Source organism: Nerophis ophidion, linkage group LG06 (assembly GCF_033978795.1).
Source record: "Nerophis ophidion isolate RoL-2023_Sa linkage group LG06, RoL_Noph_v1.0, whole genome shotgun sequence".
In the NCBI taxonomy this organism is placed as follows: domain Eukaryota; kingdom Metazoa; phylum Chordata; class Actinopteri; order Syngnathiformes; family Syngnathidae; genus Nerophis; species Nerophis ophidion.
The window spans coordinates 73865319-73886152 of NC_084616.1; the positions used below are offsets into that span (position 1 = coordinate 73865319).

The following is a 20834-nucleotide window of genomic DNA, read 5'->3' on the forward strand; positions in this document are numbered from 1 at the left end:
ATTGATTAACGTGGACCCCGACTTAAACAAGTTGAAAAACTTATTGGGGTGTTACCATTTAGTGGTCAATTGTACGGAATATGTACTGTACTGTGCAATCTACTAATAAAAGTATCAATCAATCAATCAATCAAACAATCAATCAAAGCATTATTGTCATGGACCAGCTTTCCACATGTGGCTGATAAAACCAGCAAAACAATGAGCATGGAAAAGCAACCCATAAGGTTAAAGGAATGGTAATATACATCTATTAACACGCTTATTGGTGTGTTTAATAGAACAGGCGAAAGATAAATCGGACAAAATGCAATAGTTTATAAATTAACTAATGTTTCTGTGTGGTTGGGTTTGATTGATTGATTGAAACTTTTATTAGTAGATTGCACAGTACAGTACATATTCTGTACAATTGAACACTAAATGGTAACACCCCAATAAGTTTTTCAACTTGTTTAAGTCGGGGTCCACGTTAATCAATTCATGTTTAATGGTTAATTCTGGGGACAACTGTATTACACTATATCAGGGGTCGGCAACCTAAAATGTTGAAAGAGCCTTATTGGACCAAAAATACAAAAACAAATATGTCTGGAGCCGCAAAAAAAATAAAAGCCATATTACATACAGATATACATTGAATTAAGAGGGCTTAAAGGAAACCAAATGAGCTCAAATATAGCTAAAAATGAGGCATAATGATGCAATATGTACATATAGCTACACTAAATAGCACGTTAGCATCGATTAGCTTGCAGTCATACAGAGACCAAATATGTCTGATTATCACTCCACACAAGTAAATAACGTCAACAAAACTCACCTTTGTGCATTCTTGCACAGGCTTAAAAGTTTGGTGGACAAAACGAGACGGAAAGAGAAGTGGCATAAAACACGTCTTACAAAGTCGGAGAAAGTTACACATGTAAACCAGGGGTGCCCACACTTTTTCTGCAGGCGAGCTACTTTTCAATTGACCAACTCGAGGGGATCTACCTCATTTATATATATCATTTATATTTATTTATTTATGAAAGAGACATTTTTGTAAACAAGTTAAGTGTGTTTAATGATAATAAAAGCATATGTAACACATATAGATGTCTTTCTTTCACATAGACAAGAATATAAGTTGGTGTATTACCTGATTCTGATGACTTGCATTGATTGGAATCGGACAGTAATGATGATAACGCCCACATTTTCAAATGGAGGAGAAAAAAAGTTGTCCTTTCTGTACAATACCACATGAAAGTGGTTGGTTTTTGGCATCTAATTCATCCAGCTTCCATACACTTTACAAGAAAAACAGTGGCGGCAAATTCCGTAGCTTGCTTGATTGACATTCACGGCACCCGAGGGTCTTGTGAGATGACGCTGGCTGCTGCCAGTTCATTATTATGAAAAAATGACAGAGAGGAAGGCGAGAAACACTTTTTATTTCAATAGACTTTCGCGCCGTCCCTTCCGTCAAAACTCTAAAGGCCGACTGCACATTTCCTATCTTCACAATAAAAGCCCTGCTTCATGCTGCCTGCGCTAACTAAATAAGAGTCTCGGAAAGCTGGCGTGCACAAGTGATGTGCACGCCAGCTTTCTGAGGGATCGCTTGTGCACGCCAGTTTTCCGAGACTCTGTATTTAGTTAGCGCAGGCAGCATGAAGCAGGGCTTTTATTGTGAAGATAGGAAATGTGCAGTCGGCCTTTAGAGTTATGACGGAAGGTACGGCGCGAGAGTCTGTTGAAATAAAAAGTGTTTCTCGCCTTCCTCTCGGTCATATTTTCATAATAATGATCATGCAGCAGCCAGCGTCATCTCACAAGACCCTCCGGTACCGTGAATGTCATTTAAGTGACGTCTTGGTGAAGATTGATGATCACTCATTTTTAGGTCTATTTTTTTTAAAAGCCTGGCTGGAGATCGACTGACACACCCCCCGCGGTCGACTGGTAGCTCGCGATCGACGTAATGGGCACCCCTGATGTAAACAAACTACGGTGAGTTCAAGGACCGCCAAAATTAGTAGGACAAAACGGCGCTCGCCAAATACTCGAATCAGTGAGGCATGTTTAATACAAAGTGTGCTTTATAACAATTAGGGACGTTTGTGTTATGTTTGTCCTCCTACAAAACTATATTAAAACAAATTATATATTTTTTATATTTTTTTCCTCTCATCTTTTTCCATTTTTCATACATTTTTGAAAAAGCTCCAGAGAGCCACTAGGGTGGCGCTAAAGAGAGCCGTGGGTTGCCGACCCCCGCATTATATAAATTATATTAAATTTATTTTCACGTAAAAAACCATCATATTAAGGTGTGGCGGCTATATCTATAGTGGCAACTTTGGTTTTATTTCGTAGTATTCTTGTTTATTTACGAAAGCAGGTCAACTTCCTTTGTTTTCACTTTATCGAACTGCGCTTGCAAGTGACGTCGAGGCCACGTTGGCGCCTCTGCGCGTTTACACTTGAGTCTGATAAAGATCACATTTCACTTGCAGTGTAAAGATCCAGCTAGAAAAAAATAAAGTTTAAAAAAATAAAATTTTAGCCACCTAGGCCCGCAGTCTTAGTTTGCTTGATGTCTCCAAATTTCATTTTTTTGGGAGCCTCCTATGAGTTTACCTCCACACTATTAAGCCTTTATTCCCTGATGTTGGGTCCTATTTGCATTTTTGAATGTCCTAACAATTTCAAGATGGCAGAAGCACTTTAGAGAAAGAATGTCGCGAGACTTTGAAGAACAAAGACCACTTCCTCTTTTGAAGTCTTCCAAAAGGTCGACAATGGTGTTTTACCTCCACACCTGTTTGCTCTTCTACTCTCACATTACACGCTCTTTAGTTCCTGTGTTGAGGGTCAAATGGAAAAGTATTTTGTTGTTAAATATAACACTTCTAAATGTCGTCAGTGTTTGTTTATAGTTGCTGAATAAAAACATACATGCCACAGTTAGTGAGCAATATTTGAATGACTCAATTAGGACCCCCACACTCCTAAAGTCACTTTAATTTTAAAAAAGGGCCTGTGTTGTCACGGTTGGTTCATGTCAAGAATTGTACCTCTTCTCCTGGCGGGAAGTTGTTGTGACACAAAGGGCAGTGGCTGAAGCTTTGACCTGAGATGGGGGCTGAAAAAAAAAAAAAAAAGGAAACGTGACACCTTTAAGCTACTTTAACGGGTTATTCAGTCCGTCCGCTAAAACAGTGAGGAGGAAATGAAAAAAGGGATGTGAAAGGCAGACATTTTAACAATAGCCATTGTTCAGCAATATATCTCTATTAATACATTGTGTTAAAGAATGAAGGCCAAAAAATTTAGGTTTTGACAGCGATACAAAATACTTGCACTTGTCAATTATTAATGCAGACATATGGTGAGTGCTTCAGATCAACGGTTAGCCTTTCAATGTCATTCTTTTGGTTAGTGGAGATGCAAGTGGGAACAGAAGCACTTTACAGTTAAAATACAGGAAAATCTTGTTTAGAGACGCTAGTGCAGCACATCCCTCTCTGTCACTCTGTCTTAATTGTCCATCCATTTTCTACCGCTTATTCCCTTTCAGGGTCGCGGGGGGCGCTGGCGCCTATCTCAGCTACAATCGGGCGGAAGGCGGGGTACACCCTGGACAAGTCGCCACCTCACCGCAGGGCCAACACAGATAGACAGACAACATTCACACACTAGGGCCCATTTAGTGTTGCCAATCAACCTATCCCCAGGTGCATGTCTTTGGAAGTGGGAGGAAGCCGGAGTACCTGGAGGGAACCCACGCAGTCACGGGGAGAACATGCAAACTCCACACAGAAAGATCCCGAGCCTGGATTTGAACCCAGGACTGCAGGAACTTCGTATTGTGAGGCAGACGCACTAACCCCTCTGCCACCGTGAAGCCCCTTAATTGTTGTATTCAGCCATAAAAACATGTTCTTTGCCTAAAATAGTTGTCCAGTATCTTCATGGTTCCAATCAACTCACTAGAATCAAAGTCATAAAGTTGTTCAATGATCATAACCAGGGGTCTCAAACTCAATTTACCTGGGAGCCTCTGGATGCAGAAACAGGGTGAGGCTTGGCCGCGAGAAAAGATCTCTTAAAAAAATCTAACATGCACTTTTTAATTAATTCACCTTCTTTGAATGGCTTTCCCGCTGCCCTAGCAACATACTTGCCAACTCTCGCGATCTTTCCGGGAAACACCTGAATATCAGTGCCCCTCCCGACAATCTCCCGGGGCAATCATTTTCCCGGTTTTCACCCGGACAACAATATTAAGGGCGTGCCGTGATGGCACTGCCTTTGGCGTCCTCTACGACCTGCCGTCTCGTCAGCTTGTGCCGGCCCAGTCACATACTGTATGAGACTTCTGCAGGCCCACACAGGTGACTTGATCGACAGCCATGCATGTCACACTGAAAGTGGTCGTATAAACAACTTTATCACTGTTACAAATATGCGCCACACTGTGAACCCACACCAAACAAGATTGACAAACACATTTTGGGAGAACATCCGCACCGTAACACAACACAAACACAACAGAACAAATACAAATAACTCTTCCGGGCTACAATAGAGGGCGGGGATGTATAGTGTAGCCCGGAATAGTTAGGGCTGCATGGGATTCTGGGTATTTGTTCTGTTGTGTTTGTGTTGTGTTACGGTGCGGATGTTCTCCCAAAATGTGTTTGTCAATTTTGTTTGGTGTGGGTTCACAGTGTGGCGCATATTTGTAACAGTGATAAAGTTGTTTATACGGCCACCCTCAGTGTGGCTGTTGATCAAGTATCCCTTGCAGTCGCTTACTGCGTCCGCAGATGCCAAATACAAGATGTGGCTAGGCTGGCACGCAGTTTGTATAGAGAAAAAGCGGACGCCTAAAGGCAGTGCCTCAACGGTGCCCATTTAATATTGTTGATGAGGGTGAAATTCGGGAGAATGATTACACCTGGAAAGGCACTGAAAATTGAGTGTCTCCCGGAAAAATCGAGGGTATACAACGCGGGCCGTACCAACATTAAATTTGCACATAAAGATGTGGGCCGCAAAATAACGTCTCGCGTGTTTGAGACCCCTGATCATGACATTTCAAGTCAGAAGACTTTTGACAAGAACAAGAAAGTTTGATTACATTACGCCTGTACTGGCTCACCTGCACTGGTAAATAAATGGGTTATACTTGTATAGCGCTTTTCTACCTTCAAGGTACTCAAAGTGCTTAGACACTATTTCCACATTCACCCATTCACACACCCTTTCACACACTGATGGTGGGAGCTGCCATTCAAGGCGACAAACCAGGACCCATCAGGAGGAAAGGTGAAGTGTCTTGCTCAAGGACACAACGGACGTGACTAGGTTGGTAGAAGCTGGGGATCGAACCAGGAACCCTCAGGTTGCTGGCACGGCCACTCTCCCAACAGCGCCACGCCGTTCCCACTGGCTTCTTGTGCAATTAAAAGGTGACTTTAAGGTTTTTCTACTTGCTGATTGTATTGTACCATATGTCCCAGCATATGTTCTAAGAACTCCGGCTTACTAGTGATTCCCAGAGCCCAAAAACAGTCTGCGGGCTATATAACATTTTCTATTCAGGCCCCAGTACTCTGAAATGCTCTACCGGTAACAGTTGAATGCTTCTACTCTAAGTCCCATCTTATAACTAATTTGTATACTGTAGCCTTTAAATAGACCTCCCTTTTAGACCAGTTGCTCTGCCGTCTCTTTTCTGCTCTGCCAGGTTATTAGGTGACCACAGATGAGACCCTAGCTGTTCAAAGTCAAGACCCAAGGGTTATATCCCATTGGGTAGAGTTTTTCCTTGCCCTGATGTGGGATCTGAGCAGAGGATGTCGTTGTGGCTTGTGCAGCTCTTTGAGACGCTTGTGATTAAGGGCGATATAAATAAAGTTCGATTGATTTAAGTGTAGGTATCTGTGATATATTTATTGTGTTTAAAGTTAAAGTACCAATGATTGTCACACACATGCTAGCTGTGGCGTTTAAAATACCGAGTATCGCACACTCCAAAATGCCAGATATTGTACCTTGGTATGCCTATGTTTAGTTTGTGACGAACCCCAAGATGCAGAGAAGGCGGCAGGCATTGTGCAGGTAAACATTATTTAATTTAACACTAAAACAAGAACAAACAAAAGGGTACAAACAAAAGGCGCGCACAAGGCGGGGAACAAACTTGGCTATGAACAAAAACTAGCACAAAGGCTAACTGTGGACTAGAAACAAAAACACTTACTGTGACACAAAGGAACTATGACATGAGCAGAGTGAGCAGAAGTAGACAAAGCTACAACGATAAGTATTAATGACATTGACAGGTAGTGGTGACAATAATCCAGCACTGACTGGAGGGGAAGGCAGCTTAAAATAGTATCTGGCTGATTGACACCAGGTGTGGCCAGGTGCCAATCAGCTACAGCTGGAGAGACATAGCACTCAGGGAGACAAACAGGAAACAAAGACAAACGCAGAGGAAATACTAAAACATGGCCAAACTGTCAGGGACAAACCTGACAGTTACCTTGAGTAAAAGCACACGGCACACAAGCACCTCTGTAGAGGGGCGGCACCTGTGCTGAACAATAACCCATTCAATTTGGGTGCTACTTATTTTCACTTTTTCTGTGAGTCACAATATAAGCATTTCTTTCTCTAATCAGAGCACACACTGCTGATAGCAAAAAGTCACCAAATTGTTTCCATAAAAACACTGTTGTTTGTTGCAAAAAAAAAACATTTATCTACTCAGTGGCTTAGTGGTTAGAGTGTCCGCCCTGAGATCGGTAGGTTGTGAGTTCAAACCCCGGCCGAGTCATACCGAAGACTGTAAAAATGGGACCTATTAATTCCCTGCTTGGCACTCAGCGTCAAGGGTTGGATTTGGGGGTTAAATCATCAAAAATGATTCCCGGGCTTGGCCACAGCTGCCTGTCGATCTCAGGCGGATCGGTGCGGCGTCTTCAGTAATGCGGACGTTGTACCGATCCGTTGTGGTGAAGAAGGAGCTGAGCCGGAAGGCAAAGCTCTCAATTTACCGGTCGATCTACGTTCCCATCCTCACCTATGGTCATGAGCTTTGGGTCATGACCGAAAGGATAAGATCACGGGTACAAGCGGCCCAAATGAGTTTCCTCCGCCGTGTGGCGGGGCTCTCCCTTAGAGATAGGGTGAGAAGCTCTGCCATCCGGGAGGAACTCAAAGTAAAGCCGCTGCTCCTCCACATCGAGAGGAGCCAGATGAGGTGGTTCGGGCATCTGGTCAGGATGCCACCCGAACGCCTCCCGAGGGAGGTGTTTAGGGCACGTCCAACCGGTAGGAGGCCTCGGGGAAGACCCAGGACACGTTGGGAAGACTATGTCTCCTGGCTGGCCTGGGAACGCCTCGGGATCCCCCGGGAAGAGCTAGACGAAGTGGCTGGGGAGAGGGAAGTCTGGGTTTCCCTGCTTAGGCTGTTGCCCCCGCGACCCGACCTCGGATAAGCGGAAGAAGATGGATGGATGGATGGATGGCCACAGATGCTGCTCACTGCTCCCTTCACCTCCCAGGGGGTGAACAAGGGGATGGGTCGGATGCAGAGGACACATTTCACCACACCTAGTGTGGTTGTGACAATCATTGGTACTTTAACTTTACTTTACTTTGTGAACCTAAAGACCATTTCTTCTTCATTTTGTTTTCAACTTCATCATTCAGTCAGGCTGGGACAAAAATGCAAATCATCACACCGCCGAGTCGTGCCCAAACTTAAAAAGGAGACTCACGGTTACATGTGGGACCCTGGACGTGTCGAGTCAGATCTTCGACGGCCACCGCCTCCGAGCAGTGTTGACACTGGCTGAACTTGGACCGGCTTTCGCATTCGTTCAGTAAATGCTCGGTGAAACTGGTGATTTCCACGACCTGTGAACACGGCAACGGCACGTAATCATGCTGGGCTACAGGTGGGGATTGAACAAACGTGCTTGCCGAGCGCCGTGAAGTAACTCCCACCTGTCTGCATTCGTCACAGCGTCGCAACATCGGACAATGTTTCCAGTAGTGAAGGTCCAGTCCATCTTGAGTGAAGGAGTCATCAGTTTTACCGCAGAATATACACAAGCTAAAACAGAATCCAAATTAAATGCGGCCAGTTAAAGGACGTTGATGCGTATTCATGTGAAGTCACTTACTTGTCCAGGTAATTCATGGATAGTTGGACGTCGTGTTTTGTCTTGTTCTGTGGCAGTTTTGCAACTGCTGTAAATTAAGAAGATGACATGTGTTACTTGTTTACAGTGATGGCCGGTAACAAGCCACATGTAGCTAAGCTACTTAGCTTATCTACATTTTCCATTAGCTTAGCCACTATTTTAGACTGACCATACGTCATGGGTGTCAAACTCTGGCCCGCGGGCCAAATTTGGCCCTTGAGGCAATATCAAATTAACATTACAGCTGGCCCGCCGTTATTACACAGCAGCGGTGCCGCTGTAACTAGGGGCGCCGCTAAGTATTTTGAAAAGAATCTTTACATGGCCCCCAACACATAATTTCATCATCATTAGGGGCCTCTCTGGGCCCCCCTCCATCATGGGCCCCTACAATCCTTCTCCCTTAACCCCCCCTTTTTGGCGCCCCTGGCTGTAACACCGCAATTTCTCACACTTGCCAATCCTCCCGAAGTTCAGGGCCCCTCCTGAATATCTCCAAGCTAGCATTCTCCCGATTTTCACCCGGACAACAATATTGCCTTTAGCATTCTTTACAACCTGTCGTCACGTCCGCATTTCCTCCATACAAACAGCGTGCAGGCCCACTCGCATAATATATGCGGCTATTACACACACATAAGTGAATGCAAAGCGTACTTGGTCAACAGCCATACAGGTCACACTGAGGGTGGCCGTATAAACAACTTTAACACTGTTACAATAATGCGCCACACTGTGAACTCACACCAAACAAGAATGACAAACACATTTCGGGAGAACATCTGCACTGTAACATAACATAAACACAACAGAACAAATACCCAGACCCCCTTGCAGCACCAACTCTTTCGGGATATATATTTTGATATTTACCTCAGAAGGCTGCAAATAGAAAAGAGGCATTAAATTTGTATTTAAATTTTATTTGATATGCCATTGATATTTTTTAATTATTATTATTATTTGAAACTCGATTTTTTATGTCACTATTATATAAACCTTGCTTGTTCAATGTTTAATGCAAAACTTGTTTGGGTCCCTATTAAAAGGTTAATTTGTTCAACCTTGGCCCGCGGCTTTGTTCAGTTTTAAATTTTGGCCCACTCTGTATTTGAGTTTGACACCCCTGCCATACGTCCTCTTTTCCCAGGACATGTCCTCTTTTACGGGCCTGTCCGGGCTGTCCGGGCGGGGTTTCTTAAATGCTTCAAATGTCCGGCGTTTTGAGTTAGGGATGCGTGTATTTTCAATGTAAGTACAGGGTTAAGAAAGGGTTGAAGGAAACAAAACAAATTGTGAAGGTGTGCGGAATCATCAGAATTAGTGAGGGAGGGGCAGAGAGAACGAGAAAGTGGATCGGTTGTTAATCGAGGCATACTTGGTCAACAGCTATACAGGTCACACTGAGGGTGGCCGTATAAACAACTTTAATTGTTACAAATATGCGCCACACTGTGAGCTCACACCAAATAAGAATGACAAACACATTTTGGGAGAACATCCGCACCGTAACACAACATAAACACAAAGGAAGAAATACCCAGAATCCTTTGCAGCACTAACTCTTCCGGGACACTACACTATACACCCCACCTCAACCCCGATTACGTCACATCAAATATTCCACTTTGAAAAATAATTTTGGTGGAAGATTTTGCATATTTTGTTTGTTTGCCATCAAAAAACTGTTTTGTATGACAAAAAAAGGGCGGAAAACAAACAAACAAAAACACAACATAAAAAAACTAAAACATTTGGAAATGAGGAATGGATCTGAAGTTGATGTAGAGATTTAAGCATGAAATATAAAATGTATGTATGCCCTGGCAGACTATGATCATAATTAAATGACCGAAGCAAAACACTTTTATACTGAAATAAATACACCTAGAACTAAATAAAAACACAGGAAAAACTACCAACAGCAGTAAAGTTTAGATCCATGAAGAACAGACGAAAGTGAATGAATGTTTATGACTGAATACCATATTTTTCGGAGTATAAGTCGCACCGGCCGAAAATGCATAATAAAGAAGGAAAAAAACATATATATGTCGCATTGGACTATAAGTCGCATTTATCGGGGAAATTTGTTTGATAAAGCCCAACACCAAGAATAGACATTTGAAATGCAATTTAAAATAAATAAAGAATAGTGAACAACAGGCTGAATAAGTGTACGTTATATGAGGCATAAATAACCAACTGAGAAGGTGCCTGCTATGTTAACCTAACATATTATGGTAAGAGTCATTCAAATAACTATAACATATAGCAGTTGTTCTCAACCTTTTTTTCAGTGATGTACCCCCTGTGAATTTTTTTTTTAATTCAAGTACCTCCTAATCAGAGCAAAGCATTTTTGGTTGAGAAAAAGAAGTAAAATATGTCATCAGTTTCTGATTTATTAAATCGTATAACAGTACAAAATATCGCTCAGTTGTAGTGGTCTTTCTTTAAACTATTTGGAAAAAAAAGGGGTAAAAATAACTAAAAACTTGTTGAAAAATAAACAAATGATTCAATTATAAATAAAGATTTCTACACATAGAAGTAATCATCAACTTAAAGTGCGCTCTTTGGGGATTGTAATAGAGATCCATCTGGATTCATCAACTTCATTCTAAACATTTCTTCACAAAAAAAGAAATTTTTAACATCAATATTTATGGAACATGTCCACAAATAATCTAGCTGTCAACACTGAATATTGCATTGAAGTTCCTGCAGTCCTGGGTTCAAATCCAGGCTCAGGATCTTTCTGTGTGGAGTTTGCATGTTCTCCCCGTGACTGCGTGGGTTCCCTCCGGGTACTCCGGCTTCCTCCCACTTCCAAAGACATGCACCTGGGGATAGGTTGATTGGCAACACTAAATGGTCCCTAGTGTGTGAATGTGAGTGTGAATGTTGTCTGTCTATCTGTGTTGGCCCTGCGATGAGGTGGCGACTTTTCCACGGTGTACCCCGCCTTCCGCCCGATTGTAGCTGAGATAGGCGCCAGCGCCCCCCGCGACCCCAAAAAAGGGAATAAGCGGTAGACAATAGATGGATGTGAGTGTGAATGTTGTCTGTCTATCTGTGTTGTCCAGGGTGCACCCCGCCTTCCGCCCGATTGTAGCTGAGATAGGCGCCAGCGCCCCCCGCGACCCCGAAAGGGAATAAGTGGTAGAAAATGGATGGATGGATGGCATTTCTTTTCACAGTTTATGAACTTACATTCATATTTTGTTGAAGTATTATTCAATATATATATATATATATATATATATATATATATATAAAGAATTTTTGAATTGTTGCTATTTTTAGAATATTTAAAAAAAATCTCACGTACCCCTTGGCATACGTTCAAGTACCATCAGGGGTACGCTTACCCCCATTTGAGAACCACTGACATATAGAACATGCTATACATTTACCAAACAATCTGTCACTCCTAATCGCTAAATCCCATGAAATCTTATACATCTAGTCTCTTACGTGAATGGGCCAAATAATATTATTTGATATTTTACGGTAATGTGTTAAAAATGTCACACATAAGTCACTCCTGAGTATAAGTCGCACCCCTGGCCAAACTATGACTTATAGTCCGAAAAATACGGTACATTTAAATATGCATACAAATGTGTCGTCTTTTTTTATTTTTTATTATTATTTATTTTAATGAATTAAGTAATGTTTATGACAACCTTTTTCCAAAAACACAACATGGAAGGTGAGATATAACAGGATAATGCATACATTTGTTTTCAAAACGCTTACAAAAAAGTGGGACCCTAAAAATTTACTGTGGGACCCCATTTTTATGACTTCAAAGGGTCCATTGGACCCATTTTTGAAAATTCCTAGCGCCAACACTGCTGTCAACAGAGGAGAAAAAATGCTTTATTCAAAAAAATATATAGTTTAATAAGAATAAGATAGATAGATAGATAGATAGATAGATAGATAGATAGATAGATAGATATAGATAGATAGATAGATAGATAGATAGATAGATACGCCCCATCCACGCTCCTTACGTGAGACAAGAACACACACAAGTCTTTCCCTTTTCTGTGTGTTCAAAATAGTACAAAAATGCCACCAAAAGACAGCTAACAATGTAGGAATGGGATTATAAAACTCTTACAAACATCGAAAAACCGCCAACAATACAATTGCCTTTGAGTTTGGAAAAGTATGACATTTCGAAATTTCACACGTTACTGGCTAAAAATCAGGAGAGCACCCAGCTTCTAAAATATGTACTCATCCTCTGTATACTCAGGCTCAAAAAGATAAGGTCCCGGATCATCATTTGTCCCAAAGTAGCCGTTCTTGGCTCCTACAAAGTCTGCCATAGTGAGTGTTAGCTATCGCGATGTTGTTATTGTAGGAGCTAACCCAGAGGAACTACTTTTCTGGCGTAGCACTCCTCGAGGTAATGCTAGCTACTGGAGTTGAATTGCCTTTGAGTTTGGAAAAGTTTGACGTTTCGAAATTTCACACGTTACTGGCTAAAAATCAGGACCGCCTAAAAACAGTGGATGCTTGTTCTTGGTAACACAAGTGCTGAAAGATACAACCATCTCATCAGTCAGCATCCCAATGAGAGCGGACATTAGATGTGACTGTTTTGTTAAGTTCTTGTTTTTTTCAATAAACATTTAACATGTGTGCTCTGTGATGGTTTAATGTTTCACTATAGCTGGATCCGGAGAGCACCAAGCTTCTAAAATATGTACTCATCCTCTGTATACTCAGGCTCAAAAAGATAAGGTCCCGGATCATCATTTGTCCCAAAGTAGCCGTTCTTGACTCCTACAAAGTCTGCCATAGTTAGTGGTAGCTATCGCGATGTTGTTATTGTAGGAGCTAACCCAGAGGAACTACTTTTCTGGCGTAGCACTCCTCGAGGTAATGCTAGCTACTGGAGCTGAATTGCCTTTAAATTCAGAAAAGTATTCGAAATTTCACACGTTACTGGCTAAAAATCAGGACCGCCTAAAAACAGTGGATCCTTGCTCTTGGTAACACAAGTGCTGAAAGATACAACCATCTCATCAGTCAGCATCCCAATGAGAGCGGACATTAGATGTGACTGTTTTGGTAAGTTCTTATTTTTTCCAATAAACGTTTAGCACGTGTGCTCTATGATGGTTTAATGTTTCACTATAGCTGGATCTGGAGAGCACCCAGCTTCTAAAATATGTACTCATCCTCTGTATGTTCAGGCTCAAAAAGATAAGGTCCCTGATCATCATTTGTCCCAAAGTAGCCGTTCTTGGCTCCTACAAAGTCTGCCATAGTTAGTGGTAGCTATCACAATCTTGTTATTGTAGGAGCTGAAACAGAGGAACTACTTTTCTGGCGTAGAATTCCCTGAGGTAATGCTAGCTACTGGAGCTGAATTGCCTTTGAGTTTGGAAAAGTTTGACATTTCAAAATTTCACACGTTACTGGCTAAAAATCAGGACCGCCTAAAAACAGTGGATGCTTGTTCTTGGTAACACAAGTGCTGAAAGATACAACCATCTCATCAGTCAGCATCCCAATTAGAGCGGACATTAGATGTGACTGTTTTGTTAAGTTCTTATTTTTTCAATAAACGTTTACCACGTGTGCTCTATGATGGCTTAATGTTTCACTATAGCTGGATCTGGAGAGCGCCCAGCTTCTAAAATATGTACTCATCCTCTGTATACTCAGGCTCAAAAAGATAAGGTCCCGGATCATCATTTGTCCCAAAGTAGCCGTTCTTGGCTCCTACAAAGTCTGCCATATTTAGTGTTAGCAAACGCAAAAGGAGATGTATAATCAATGTGCCCCGGAAGGAAGTTCCAATAGTGCTTAAAAAGACCAAAATACTGTAAGTCTTACATGTTATTGTGAATGTGCTTGCTACTACATGGTTACAGCATGTATATAAACTGCTGTTTTTTATGTATATATTTTTATGGGGGTTTATAGGCAGAATAGATGAATTCCTATTGCCTTCGTCGTTAGCCGCCGCCAGCAAACAATTTTTTACTCTCTAGAATGCACAAAAAGTGTAAGATGTGTTCTTGTCTCACACATAAGTATGTGGATGACAGGTAAAATTGAAAAGTGCAGTTTTGTTTTTTCAACAGCTAAAAAACTGATCCAAAAAGTTAAAAGTGGTGTCTTGACTTTAAATGCAACTTTAGTTTTTTTGGGGGGATGCGAAGAGCTGAGGACAATACCACACCAGGGTAACTAGTGTTGCTGGGAAACTCACAACAAAACTGTTTGCCGCGAGGCCAAAAAAGGAATTGGAGGCGAATGAAACCACCTATACAGGTTTTTCCAAATGTTGGCGGTGATGACCTTAAAGTTGTGAAAGAAATTCCCGACAAGAATGAACCTTTGAGGGGATCAGCGTTGTCATTCTCTGGAAAAACTCACAATCTCATCAAGGATATATTTCTAATTTCTAGTCAAAATGTCTAAACAAACAATACAAGTCACAATTCCTTTAATATAAATTTTTCAGTGAGACATAAGAAGTTATTTTTAGGCTACAGATATTCTGAGGACAAAAATAGTACTTTTGAGCAGAAAAAGTGTGTTATAAGACACAAAACGTCACAACTTTAGTAAATATAGTTATTAAAAAGTTTTGATTGCTAATTTCTAGATCACTTTGAAGTTTTTAGAGCTTCAATATGTTTTATTTCAAGAAATCTTAACCAAAACAATTTTGATTTTATGCTCATTACAAACATAACAAACTTGTTATATATATATATATATATATATATATATATATATATATATATATATATATATATATATATATATATATATATATATATATATATATATATATATATATATGTATATATATATATATATACATAAACCCAGATTCCATATGAGTTGGGAAATTGTTTTAGATGTAAATATAAACGGAATACAATGATTTGCAAATCATTTTCAACCCATATTCAATTGAATGCACTACAAAGACAAGATAATTGACGTTCAAACTCATAAACTTAATTCTTTTTTGCACATAATAATTACTTACAATTTCATGGCTGCAACACGTGCCAAAGTAGTTGGGAAAGGGCATGTTCACCACTGTGTTACATCAACTTTTCTTTTAACAACACTCAAACATTTGGGAACTGAGGAAACTAATTGTTGAAGCTTTGAAAGTGGAATTCTTTCCCATTCTTGTTTTATGTAGAGCTTCAGTCGTTCAACAGTCCGGGGTCTCTACTGTCATATTTTACGCTTTATAATGCGCCACACATTTTCGATGGGAGACAGGTCTGGACTGCAGGCGGGCCAGGAAAGTACCCGCACTCTTTTTTTTACGAAGCCACGCTGTTGTAACACATGCTGAATGTGGCTTGGCATTGTCTTGCTGAAATAAGCAGGGGCGTTCATGAAAAAGACGGCGCTTCGATGGCAGCATATATACCTCAACTTTATCAGTATCTATTGCCACCTTTCCCAATTTCTTTGTCACGTGTTGCTGGCATCAAATTCTAAAGTGAATGATTATTTGCAAAAAAAATAAAAAAGTTTATCAGCTTGAACATCAAATATGTTGTCTTTGTAGCATATTCAACTGAATATGGGTTGAAAATGATTTGCAAATCATTGTATTCCGTTTATATTTACATCTAACACAATTTCCCAACTCATATGGAAACGGGGTTTGTATATATATATATATTAGGGGTGGGCAAATTAATGCGTTAATTACGAGTTAATTCATCAATCTATTAACGCCGACAATTATTTTAACGCTCATTTGCGTATGTTGTTTACATGCTTTTATTTTGTTAACGCCTTTTCTTAACAAGATGGGCGTCGCCCAGCGTCGAGGGGCTCTTGGTAAAGATGGAACATTTGGCAAAAATACCGGACAATTCTGCAAATTTCATGGCTGGCTTACAGCGTGGTCACTCCGGGATCACTTACGACCGCCAGACAATTCTGAATGTGGATAGATCGGGCCGTTTTGGACTGAATGAGGCGTGCTTGCTAGACCGGCTAGCTAGCATGGGAATACTTTGCCGGCTACATCCAGCGGCCTGTGAAGCAGCGGAGTATATGTGTTGTCTGTCTATTTATGAATAATGCAGACCAGGAGTGTTGGCTGAGTTCTTAACGTTTACTTTCAGAGCGTGCATATCACAACATACAAGATGCCGTCATGGCGACACAACCTATACCGGGCTACCGCGCATCCTCGTCACTCCTGTTGCATGCTGGGTAGGGTAGTTCTTTATTTCCCTGGCTCATAACATCACAATATAGTACCATGTATATGCGTTCAGTTTATCAAAGCACCAAGCAAACAATCGGAAAATTCCCATCATATCAATTCCTAGATATGGTCATAATTATTTTAAGTGCACTACGCAGAATAAACACAACATTATTAATATTGCTACTACGGATAATTTGATCAAAAATTCCCTAAAACAGCCCACTACCTATAATATAGGTTTTTTAAACATAAGACCCTGATAAAAAAAATGTTTCTGCTGTTACCTCAGAAATTGCCTGTTCAGATGTTATGATTGTGGCTCAGAGATTTGTATGTAGATTATATTTATTTTCCATAACAAACAGGATAACTTAAATACCCTGGCAGTGGCAATAAGCTTAAATGTTTGTATTTACATTTTTTGAGTTGATTTTCATAAAATATGCTATTTAACTGCTACTGTTTAACAAGGACTGATTTAAATTGTGTTTGCACAACAAATGTTTTGGCGCTTTTGTTCATGTGGGAGAATATTCCAATAAAGGTGCACTACACACTACTTTTGAATTCATTATTGGGCTTTGCGTATACAATGCAGTTAATCGCGATGAATCGGAGAAATTTTTAATCGTTGCCCAGCCCTCATATATATACATGTTTTTTTTTTTATTATTATTTTTAAGAGGAGCATTTTTTAGTGTTAATGATTGCTTTTGCTGTTTTGTGACAGGTTGACATGGCTTTAAAAAAAAGTTAAAAAAAAAAATGGAACACATACTTGGTTTACCAGCCTTCTGAGACTCTCTCTCAACCTTAGGCACTTCCTTCTTGGCGGTTTGTTTGGTACTCCTGCTGTCTCTCTCCTTTAAGAAAAGACAGGAATGTGAACGGGTAGTCACAGACAAACATCATGGTGATTCTTGACAGTCATGTGAGCCCGAAAGGGACAAAGCGGTAGAAAATGGATGTCGATTAACAAAGGAGCCTCCCTATTGCTATTAACACACAATGACCCAGTGTTGTTATTTTGTTGAGGCGTCCCACAGAGCTTTAAAAGGGGAGTCATAAATGTAAATGAGCCTTTACAGGGTGTGATGTAATTGCAGTCTGATGACGACTCCACCTACTGTCATCTCTTTCAAAGCAGCCAGCCGCTCTTGCAGAGACTGGATCTCCTCCTCCTCCGTTTTCCCATCCTGTGTACCACCGATCTTCTTCAACGGCTGGGTGTATAACCGACACAGTCAATACACCAATTCATCTGTGTTTACATCACTTTTCTTTTCATGCGCAGACTGTTGGAGTAGTTACGTTTGTTGTGACGCGGATGACTTGAACGCGACCCAAATGTGTGCCCATTAGGTAATGGGAAGGTTTGCTTTCCTGATGCCGGGGCATATTTAAGCTTCGTCATCGGATGACTCACGGCTGTTACAGCAAAATAATGCCAGACAACAAAAGCCTGCTTGTAATCGGGTCTAATTTCTGTTAAATAGTCCACATTTTGGATGATTAGGTTTGAAATAAATGTAACACTATGGCAATCTATCTACACTTCATGCATTTTCTTGACTAAGCTCCCTTTGTAAAATACAAGAATACATGATTTGCTCTAGTGCGGGGGTCGGCAACTCGCGGTTGTATCTTTAGCGCCGCCCTAGTGGCTCTCTGGAGCTTTTTCAAAAATGCATGAAAAATGGAAAACTATGAGGGGAAAAAATATAAAAATTATATTTTTTGTTTTATTATGGTTTCTGTAGAACAGGGGTAGGGAACCTATGGCTCGGGAGCCAGATGTGGCTCTTTTGATGACTGCAGGTAAGTTTGAGCTGACTCTGCTTAACACGATAAATAATGAATAATTCCACTTGTAATCAGTGTTAAAAATGATGTTCAAAATATAAAACATCCTGGTGTATTTTTAATCCATCCATCCGTTTTCTACCGCACCTGTTCAAGAAGTTGTGTTGATGGTAAGAAGTTATTTATTTATTATTGGTTAGTGTTGGGCTTGCCCTCCTGGGGGTTCTTCAGACCACCAAGAACCGACATGAGACCCTGTTTCAGGGTTACAGTATTGTTTCATTTTTCAATAAGTCTCTCAGTTGCTTTCCATCAATTGTCTTTTTCTCTTTCGTTCTCGCTCGCGCTCTGGCTCCAGCACCAACCCCGTCTCTCCTCCTGGCTGCTGCCTATAACATAGCAACCGGTGATTAGGTATCAAGGCCCAGGTGGGCCGTCTACGCACCTGTCGCTGATTTCGAGGCCGGTCCTGGCAACACCCCGCTTCGCTGCAGGCCCTCAGGCCACGCCCCCTCCACAGTTAGCTTCAGAATAACAATGTTATTACAAAGAATAAGAGACCTATTATACTCTAGAAATGTTAGTCTTACTTAAAAATGCACGTGTTTAGTTGTGTTCAGGGTTAAAAAAATATTTTACGGCTCCTACAGAAATACATTTTAAAATATTTGGCTTCTTGGCTCTCTCAGCCAAAAAGGTTCCCGACCCCTGCTGTAGAAGGACAAACATGACACAAACCTCCCTAATTGTTAAAAAGCACACTGTTTTCATCAAACAGGCTTCACTGATTCGAGTATTTGGCAAGCGCTGTTTTGTCCTACTAATTTTGGCGGTCCTTGAACTCACCGTAGTTTGTTTACATCAGGGGTCACCAACCTTTTTGAAACCAAGAGCTACTTCTTGGGTACTGATTAATGCGAAGGGCTACCAGTTTGATACACACTTAAATAAATTGCCAGAAATTGCCAATTTGCTCAATTTACCTTTAATAAATAAATCTATATATATAAAAAAAATAAAAGGGTATTTTTGTCTGTCATTCCGTCGTACATTTTTTTTCCTTTACGGAAGGTTTTTTTGTAGAGAATAAATGATGAAAAAAACACTTAATGGAACGGTTTAAAAGAGACAAAACAAGAAAAAAAAGAAAATTAAATTTTGAAACAGTTTATCTTCAATTTCCACTCTTTAAAATTCAAAATTCAACCCAAAAAAATGAAGCGAAAAACTAGCTAATTCGAATAATTTTGAAAAAATTTAAAAAATAATTCATGTAACATCATTAGTAATTTTTCCTGATCAAGATTAATTTTAGAATTTTGATGACATGTTTTAAATAGGTTAAAATCCAGTCTGCACTTTGTTGGAATATACAACAAATTGGACCAAGCTATATTTCTAACAAAAACAAATCATTATTTCTTCTAGATTTTCCAGAACAAAAATTTTAAAAGAAATTCAAAAGACTTTGAAATAAGATTTAAATTAGATTCGACAGATTTTCTAGATTTGACGGAATAATTCTTTTGAATTTTAATCATAATAAGTTTGAAGAAATATTTCACAAATATTATTCGTCAAAATACAGAAGCTAACATGAAGAATTAAATTAAAATGTATTTATTATTCTTTACAATAAAAAAAAATTCTGAACATTGATTTAAATTGTCAGGAAAGAAGAGGAAGGAATTTGCAAGGTAAAAAAGGTATATGTGTTTAAAAATCCTAAAATCATTTTTAAGGTTGTATTTTTTCTCTAAAATTGTCTTTCTGAAAGTTATAAGAAGCAAAGTAAAAAAATAAATGAATTTATTTAAACAAGTGAAGACCAAGTCTTTAAAATATTTTCTTGGATTTTCAAATTCTATTTGAGTTTTGTCTCTCTCAGAATTAAAAATGTCGAGCAAAGCGAGAACAGCTTGCTAGTAAATAAATACAATTTAAAAAATAGAGGCAGCTCACTGGTAAGTGCTGCTATTTGAGCTTAGTTCAGAACAGGCCAGCGGGCGACTCATCTGGTCCTTACGGGCGACCTGGTGCCCGCGGGCACCGCGTTGGTGACCCCTGGGTTACATGTATAATTTTCTCCGACTTTCTAAGACGTGTTTTATGCCACTTCTTTTTCTGTCTAATTCTGTCCACCACACTTTTAACGTTGTGCGTGAATGCACAAAGGTGAGTTTTGTTGATGTTATTGACTTGTGTGGAGTGATAATCAGACATATTTGGTCACTGCATGACTGCAACCTGATCGATGCTAACATGCTATTTAGGCTAGCTATATTACATCATTATGCCTCATTTGTAGCTATATTTGAGCTCATTTGGTTTCTTTTAAGTCCTCTTAATTCAATTTATATCTCATGACACACTATCTGTATGTAATATGGCTTTTATTTTTTTGCGGCTCCAGACAGATTTGTTTTTCTATTCGTGGTCCAATATGGCTCTTTCAACATTTTAGTTTGCCGACCCCTGATCTAGTGTGTGAATGTGAGTGTGAATGTTGTCTGTCTATCTGTGTTGGCCCTGCGATGAGGTGGCGACTTGTCCAGGGTGTACGCCGCCTTCCGCCCGAATGCAGC

At 40.2% G+C, this 20834-nt stretch overlaps 1 protein-coding gene across 18 annotated transcripts in view; it reads right to left on the bottom strand.

Moving 5' to 3' along the window:
• Positions 1 to 20834, bottom strand: part of cep104 (centrosomal protein 104) — a 126498-nt gene that overhangs the window by 10280 nt on the left and 95384 nt on the right. For all 18 annotated transcript variants that reach the window (XR_009807288.1, XR_009807289.1, XR_009807292.1 and 15 more), the window contains 6 exons: positions 17574 to 17669; positions 17225 to 17309; positions 8193 to 8259; positions 8014 to 8122; positions 7785 to 7923; positions 3066 to 3133 (listed from right to left, as the gene is read on the bottom strand). Coding sequence is in view for 11 of the 18 variants with exons in the window: in XM_061904809.1 (XP_061760793.1) it covers positions 3066 to 3133; positions 7785 to 7923; positions 8014 to 8122; positions 8193 to 8259; positions 17225 to 17309; positions 17574 to 17669 (564 nt within the window). In the remaining 7 variants the exon portion in view is untranslated. The remainder of the gene's footprint in view (positions 1 to 3065; positions 3134 to 7784; positions 7924 to 8013; positions 8123 to 8192; positions 8260 to 17224; positions 17310 to 17573; positions 17670 to 20834) is intronic.